Source organism: Protomyctophum parallelum (assembly GCF_964188405.1).
Source record: "Protomyctophum parallelum genome assembly, chromosome: 2".
NCBI lineage: Eukaryota > Metazoa > Chordata > Actinopteri > Myctophiformes > Myctophidae > Protomyctophum > Protomyctophum parallelum.
In genome coordinates this window covers 53,705,337-53,713,769 of record NC_139699.1, presented here as the reverse complement: position 1 = coordinate 53,713,769, position 8,433 = coordinate 53,705,337, and the positions used below count along the sequence as shown (strand labels likewise).

Sequence of the window (8,433 nt, the reverse complement as noted above, 5' to 3'; positions counted from 1 at the left end):
TGATGGGTGAAACAGACTTTGTTCCATCATGTAAATGTAAAACCTCATGGCTAACAGATTCAGGTATAGTAAGTGCCTCTCTAAGCACGAACAGCTCTTAAAAAGTGGCTGTTGTAATAGATCTCCAGTAGATGGTGCTATATGCTCAAATGTAGTGTGTGTGTGTGTGTGTGTGTGTGTGTGTGTGTGTGTGTGTGTGTGTGTGTGTGTGTGTGTGTGTGTGTGTGTGTGTGTGTGTGTGTGTGTGTGTGTGTGTGTGTGTGTGTGTGTGTGTGTGTGTGTGTGTGTGTGTGTGTGTGTGTGTGTGTGTGTGTGTGTGTGTGTTATATTTTTGTATCCTTACTGTCTGACTAATGTTTGTTTTGTCACCGTTTGTTTTACATAACCATTACATCACCTAATCATGAGTTAGACTTTAATATATTAGCGCCCCTCACTTCACACAGTTGTGATTTTTTACTAGTATATAGGCCAAAATGTATCATGCACAAGCATTGTTTGGCTGAATCACATTGTTTGCTCCCTTCGCCCACAAATTTTCAACAGTTGTCAGTTAAGCACAACCATGCATTATCCATATTGTGCCCTATTCTTCCTCACCAGGTGTTGGTTGTGATTGTTATGGGCTTTAAACATTTACATTATGCCTTTAGGGATTTCCCCCGGGCATTCCAATATAGCTGTGGGTCCTCCACCTTTGTGAAGTAGATTGGTTGGCTTTAGTGGTTTTACCACTGGGACCACATGCCAGAGCTCTTGGATCATGTGAAACTTGACCTCACCACTCCTTTTTATCACAGCAGAGTTCCCCTGCCAGCAGGGGAAACAAAACAACTTGAGAACATATATTTTCTTATTCGCCAACCCTTAACAGAAACTAGATCTGCCTGCTCAATGAACCATGGCTTCAAGTGCAGGCCTGTAGTAGACATTGAAGTGCATGTCTGAAATTCAACGAATCAAATTCTAATGGTGGAGTTGTTTTTCTTGACATGTAATGCATGTTTCTTTGGTAGTATATGCAGTCTATGCACACCTCTATTCCAAAGGTTCAAGTTAACATTTCATATTCTCAAATGCACAAGACAATATACTTTTAATCTATATTAGCAGTCCAAAGCATTTACAGATTTGTTATATAAAATATATAATTAATTGTAAAACTTGATCTACTGCTGTTTGTTGTGTGGTTATGATCTAGATCTGTACTACACCCTGCTGGCTGTAAGGTCTAACAGAAGAGGGCGCTGTCCCATCAGTAATGATGATACTGCTTTCTTATAGTCTTGTTTCTCCCAAGACAGCTCAGCTTGATTGTGCCGATATGTTTAAAGATTTGGTTAGAACAACTAAAACGTTATAAGTTGGTTGGTTGAAGAGTATAGGAAGTTCATAAGGTAAAGTGTGGAAAAAACAACTGCTGAAGTAGGCTAGAACAGTAAAAAAACAGAACTGTCTCGTTTCCAAATTTGCTTCCTAAAATTTAGAATTACCATGCTATATAGCCTGCAACCTTGTCTCTCATATTTAATATATATTCATATATTCATATTTCATATATATAAATTATCTATGATCTAATTATCTAATTATCAAACTGTCCTCAATTTAAATTATGCTAAATATAATAATATAATATTGACTCTGCATTCCAAATGGTGTTGAATAAATCGATAATAAACAGGATACGGTATGTTATACTATATTAGTCAAATACCAGTGCCATTGTGATTTTGTTTTGCTTTAAGAGAAACCTGTTTCAGTCAGTGCATTCCTGCAAAATCTTTGAGGGTCTGTGTAAACACAAACATTGAAGACGAAAGTGAAATTATTTTTGTTTTCCAGGAAGGCTGGAAAGACTTGTGGGGTGGTTTATCCTTGCTGTCAAGTTGGCTCTGAAATTCAGGTCAGTGAAAGTATACATTGTATGTAAGCAGTAGCAGTAGTCTGTCTTCTGAGCAAACATGCAAAGCTTTACTGTATGGTGTTTTTTCAGGTATCATCTGCATTTAGCAGTGTGCTTTACTATTAAATGGGCAATGTGCATGTTCACCTAAGGAGTGAGATGTAAAATTTCATCTTGCCGCAACCCCTACCACATTGTCCTGCTCCCATTAACACACAGAAGGCATATTGCACCAATGTGCAATGCCTATTTAATTTGAGAATACGGACCCTCTGGCGTTCTTCGTGCCTTGCACTTTAAACAATGACTTACAGAACAGTACATTATGTAGCCAAACATTGCCTAAAGCATACGTGCTTCAGACAACCTGTTCTCAAGTAAGCTCTAAGCCACAGTATTATATTGACCTACTATCCCAGAAGCCCATGGTTCAGGTTCTGACTTATGTAACAGTTGTTGCAGTAGCTATAGGTTACATTTCTTATCCTGAGATCCAATATTGTTTATTCTGTACATGTTATTTTCAATTGTATGTTGGCCTAAAAGAAAGTAGCCTAAATCACACTTGTGTAAAGTGAGGGGCGCTCTTATCATCGTACATCATCATCTCATTCTGGCCAATTTGCGTCCTCACCTTCATCTTCAATGTTTGTGTTACGCAAAACACTCAAAATTGTCCATTCATTGTCAATGGCATTTAATGTTTGTGTTAGGACAAAGTTTGTGTTTACACACACTAAAAGCTGGACATAGAAAGGGCTAGTGCCCCTCAAAAATATTTATAATAATGCACATATACTTCCTTTATTGTGCACGGTGTAAGGTTGTTGTTTTTCCCTTGCAAGTTACATAGTTGTTTTTTTTCTAGGTCTATTTTGTGCCCCTTTTGTTTGCTATAGTTGTTGATGGATGTTTGTTATTATAGTAGAATAACTGAACAGTAGGCTAATTTTCTTTTCTTTTTTTTAAGAGCAGCAAACATGAGGTAGTCTGTTCAATAAAGGCCCAATTTTCTTCTTGAGAAACATGTGCTTGTAATGGTAGTGGGTGTGCAGGAAAGGAGGAGTTTAAAGGATGGGAGGGTATAGATTGTGGACAGAGCCGTAGTAGGTTAGGGTAGATTGTGATAACGACAGATGTCTAGAAAACAGTGAGGGGCACTCCTCAGTTAAGCAGTCACAGATTGCACCTCGGAGAACGGGGCGGAATCTGTGCAGCTGTCCAGTCGCCAAGGTTTACTTTTATTATCAGTTCCAGCTGAAGCTTTCAAGGAGTACAACAGATCTTCAAATCAGTTTGTGAACGGATCGAAGCCACAAACACAGGTTAGTCTTATCAACCTATAAACTATTTTCTATAGATGTAGCAATTCTCAAAGAAAGAAAGGTGTAATGAAAAACTATTGTGACAATTATGTAGGAGACAGGGCAGCTTCCCCATTGTTTTGTATCCGTTTATATGAAATGAAGCTAAAGCTTATTCTTCCGCTGGCAGCTATTTTCCTTTTTTCTTTAAATTGGCATGGCTATCGCGTCTACTCAGCGATAATTGCTATAGGTATAGGCCTATACGTAATTGGCTAATTGGTTTCTCATAAAATAATGATCAAGCTATAGCACAGTTTTATGTGTTATAAAACAGTAGAACTGCCATATATTTTCAAATGGCCGTGGAAAAAGGGTTAAGGGTAGGCTATAGCAGATGAAAGGACCGAGTGGGGTACGTGCCTTGAGATGTGGGGGTGGAGTCTTATAGCCGTTAATCATGTTTGTAGGCTAGTCATCAATATATTGTGCCTTGACTTTAAAGGTATGGCTATAGCTCGATGAAGTGACGATGTGGATAATGACGAGATATCTAATTTCTAAGTTACCCATTCCCACTATTATTCGGTGCATGTGCTTCAAATGTGTTTTCTTTTTCGCGCACCTATATCTTTTCAAACATTGTGCGCAAAGCATGAGTGTTGTTGATTTCTTCTTTATTGGGCCATTCGTTCCTAAATATGCAACACCAATAACGAGACTTGACAAATTCTGAGAATCACAGATTCGATTTGTCCTATAGTCCACATGCACGTTCATAATAATAGTAATTTGAAAGGGTTAGATCGATGCCATAATTCAGGCCCGGTTAGGCTACTGTAACTGTATGAATGTTGAATGTTCACAATCCTATATGTTTTGAGACAAAACAACCTTCACGTCAATCAAATAATTGGTCACCAGGCACTGCGCTGTTGAGTTATTGGTTATTATGCAAGGAGACATGGCTGGTCATTGTTTTCATGTGTTGAGTAGACATTTTCATCTTGGTCAAGATGACCACTGCATGCGCGTAATGATGCGGCCTAGCCTAGCGCGTCATGGCGCATCCCGTTTTGATTGCTCCATTGCAGTACTATGGACAGTTCCATGCTCATACCCGTCCCTTTACCGCAGTTGTATTATGAACCTGCAACTGGTCTCTTGTGTAGTCACTGACTATAGCCTGTGAGTCTGACAATGTTATTATCCATATCTTCATTTCAAACTTCAAACTATTCAGTATAAGCCAAACAATTTGACAGGTATATGGCCAGAACTAAATTTGAATTGTAGCCTCAATAAACTTCCATGCTCCTTCTACTGTATATGCAAATGCATATGCTGTTTGTTCATATTAAAACCGGTTGGTTGAGCGTTCCATTCCCTGTGTCAACTCTGCCATTTGTCTGAATGCCCAATCTCTCACTTGAACTTCAGGTTCCCTCTTTTCTAACCAAAAGGAAGTTACATTCTTTGGTAATCATTGGTGCTTCCTCTTCATCACAGCATTGCTGTACAATGTATTCTTAGAACTGAATGGCATAGCCTACATACAGATAAGCATAGACTGTGCATACAAGATTTAATATTTACACTTTGTGAAGGTGACTGCATAGTATAGCTCATCCGTACTTGCTCTGCATCCTAAATCCATAGGTTTTGCCTTGCTAATTGCTATGCACTTCCCGCACTCTCTGGCAGTCTAGAAGAGTAGGCTACCAGGCAGAATAAATGCAGTCTTAAAAAGGCCCACACTAGAATAGGGGCTGGCTTGACCCAAGATTCCATAATGGAACCCTGTTGAGTCCTCAGATCTCAAAAAGGTTCCCATGTAGTGGTCATTTGTCTTCTAGCCAAACTGTCCTTGGCAGGGAGAAGTCTCCCAATTGGAATGCCCTCCTTTCCCCTTTACAATAAAAAGCATTTTCTTGCAACTGAGTTGGCTGCACAGCTCACCTAGCTTTTTGTATTTTACAACCATGGGCCTGTGGGCAAGAAACTATAAGATACAAAATAAAATAACAGAAATAAACATTTCTGCAATACATCTTATTATGCAGTATAATATACAGTAGGCTACATTGGTTAGACAAATTCTACAAATGGATGTGTTTTGAGGACTAATTTAATTCCTGACAGAAAAAACAGGAGAGGATATTTTGCATGGGATCATGGGATGAAGGTTTAGCTAATAGCCTGTAGTCTATTAGCTAAAACTTTATCCCATGTGACATTTGCTTTTCAGGTGGCTTTTACAGCCTGGGCGCACCCAAAAGCAAAACACTTATTTGAAGTGTTCCACTCACATGTTTTAAAGTAAATAGCTCACTCACTGTTATTTACAGTGTCATGTATTTTGCATTTTAGTTCTTAAAACCTGTTAAACGGTAAAGTTGAAACTGCTGATCCAATGTTAACTGACATTATCCTCTTGTTCCTATAGGAGACACCATGGGAGCCAAACTGAGTAAGAAGAAGAAGGGATATGATGTAAGTGACCCCAAAGAGAAGAGAGATGAGATCACTGCAGCGGCTGTCAGTGCAGTGGAGTCCATCCAAGCCTCGATTGAGAGCGCTGCACCAGCCCCAGTGGCTGAGGTGACAGCTAAGGCAGCCACGACGATATCAGCAGCGGTAGAGGAGACTGTAGGTTCAGCAGTAGCAGCAGTAACGGATGCTGTGGAGTCAGTCTTGGGAACCTCGGAAGAGTCAGCACCTACAGCTCCAACAGAACAAGCTCCAGCCGCAGAGGAACCTGCTAAAGCCACAGAGGAACCTGCTGCAGAGGAGCCAGCTGCCGCTGCGGAGGAGCCTGCTGCAGCCGCAGAGGAGCCTGCTGCAGCTGCAGAGGAGCCAGCTGCAGCGACAGAGGAGCCAGCTGCAGAGGAGCCAGCTGCAGCCACAGAGGAGCCAGCTGCAGAGGAGCCAGCTGCTGCCACAGAGGAGCCAGCTGCTGCCGCAGAGGAGCCAGCTGCAGCCGCAGAGGAGCCTGCTGCCGCTGCGGAGGAGCCAGCTGCCGCTGCGGAGGAGCCAGCTGCAGCTGCAGAGGAGCCAGCTGCCGTGGAGGAGGAGCCAGCTGCCGCGGAGGAGGAGCCAGCTGCCGCGGAGGAGGAGCCTGTTGCAGTGGCAGAGGAGCCTGTTGCAGCGGTAGAGGAGCCTGTTGCAGAGGCAGAGGAGCCTGTTGCAGCTGTAGAGGAGCCTGTTGAAGCGGTAGAGGAGCCTGTTGCAGCGGTAGAGGAGCCTGTTTCAGTGGCAGAGGAACCTGTTGCAGTGGCAGAGGAGCCAGCTGCAGCGGCAGAGGAGCCAGCCGCAGCTGTAGAGGAGCCAGCCGCAGCTGTAGAGGAGCCAGCCGCAGCGGCAGAGGAGCCAGCCGCAGCCGTAGAGGAGCCAGTTGCAGTCACAGAGGAACCAGTTGCAGTCACAGAGGAACCAGTTGCAGTCACAGAGGAGGCAGCTGCAGTCACAGAGGAGGCAGCTGCAGTCACAGAGGAGGCAGCTCCAGTTCCAGAGGAACCAGCTCTAGCAGAACCCCCAGTGGACGAGTCCCCAGTTGTAACAGAAGAGCCTGCTGCTCCAATACCAGAAGAACCTGCAGAGGCTGTGCCTGAGCCTGAACCTGTTGCTACACCAGAACAGGTCCAAGTAGAGCCAGAGCCCATCCCAGAGACTGTTATTGACACTGTGGAGGAAGCAGTGGTGCCAGAAACTGTAGCCTCCCCAGAACCTGAGGCAACAGCTGAGCCAGAAACACCTGCGCAGACACAGGCTGATGCAGAGACACCGGTCCCAGTTGCAGATCCAGAACCAGTAGCAGAGCAGACTGTGTCAGAACCAGTTGCAGAGGTTGAGACGGAGTCAACAGACGCTAAACCTGAACCTACAGAGCCCACTGCAGCAGCAGAAGAAGCTGCAGAGGCAGACGCAGAGCCTGTCCCTGAGATTGTTGTCTCAGAATCAGCCCCTGATGTTGAGGATACTGGTGAGGCTGAGGTGGTGGCGGAGGCCGCTGCTGTTGTTGAAGAACCTGCTGCAGTCACCCCAGAGCCTGTTGTGGAAACCAAGATGGAGAATGGAGATATAGAGAGCCCTGCTGTAAACGGAGAGTGCACAGAGTCTGCTGCTACTGATGAGCCACAATCAGAGCAATGTGTCAATGGCATTGAAAAGCCAGAGGAGATTCCTGTCAAGGAGCTGAGTGACATTGAACTGAAAAAGGACTTGATCCTGAGTGGGGCTATTCAGGAAGCTCCCGATGCGGTTTCTGACATGGTGGAGGCAATCAGTGCAACTGTCAGCCAAGCAGTTGACTCGGTCTGAAAAGATGGCATCTTTCAAAATAATGTGAATTCGAGTTTTATCCTCAGATGGTGCAACAATACACAACAACTACAGCTACACAGACTTTTTCAAATGTCTAAACCACCACGATGTTTCATGTGGTAACTCAGGCAAAAGGATTTTTATCTGGCTAACCAAAAATGAAATGCAACCACTCAAGAAGAGAGAGAATGAGTAAATAAGAGCGTTAATAAGTAAGTGTTGGAAGTAAGATGGAAGCACAGAGAGGGGGCTTGTGTTTTTGGAAAAAGAGACGATAGAGACGAAGCAAAATTGGACAGCACACTAAGAGGAAAATTACTGACCATTAACAATGGAAATAATGGATGGAATGAATAGTCTTGTCTTTGTGTGTGAGCCTGATGAATAATAAGAAATTGTTTATTTGAAATATTAGTATATAATCTAATTTAGACTTTCACATATCCTTTCTGTAACTATCTATATACATATATATATATATATACATATATATATATATATATATATATATATATATATATATATATATATATATATATATATATATATAAATCTATGGATGAAATGTTTTGGCCTTTTATAATGATGCAATCTGAGAGGAATGTTCATTTTAACTTGATGGCTTGGAATAGAGAATAAAAAACTGTCAGCCTACCTCATCTTTCTCCTTCTCATGCATTCTGAACATCGGTTTTGTTAAGATTCACTGAGACAGGCACACTTAATACTTAATAGCGATGTTGATTATTTACCTTCACACTATTTAGCTGTATTTTACGGTATGATGTACTTTTATGCTAGATCAAAATATAAACGATAAGCAGTGACATGTTTCAAGAGGTGAAATGTCCCCTTTCCATTATTTTCCTACAGGAGAAAAAAAAGATACCGTATCATTTA

At 42.3% G+C, this 8,433-nt stretch overlaps 1 protein-coding gene across 1 annotated transcript; it reads left to right on the top strand.

Moving 5' to 3' along the window:
• The first annotated feature begins 3,012 nt into the window (after positions 1-3,012).
• Positions 3,013-8,038, top strand: LOC310854917 (uncharacterized protein). Its single transcript, XM_083759678.1, has 2 exons — positions 3,013-3,231; positions 5,657-8,038. Exon 2 carries the CDS (start codon positions 5,665-5,667, stop codon positions 7,528-7,530), a length of 1,866 nt encoding a protein of 621 aa, XP_083615804.1. The 5' UTR covers positions 3,013-3,231; positions 5,657-5,664; the 3' UTR covers positions 7,531-8,038.
• Positions 8,039-8,433: the final 395 nt, after the last annotated feature.

Coding starts and splice junctions, on each gene's coding strand:
- LOC310854917 (XM_083759678.1), top strand. CDS start 5,665: ATGGGAGCCAAACTGAGTAAGAAGAAGAAGGGATATGATGTAAGTGAC.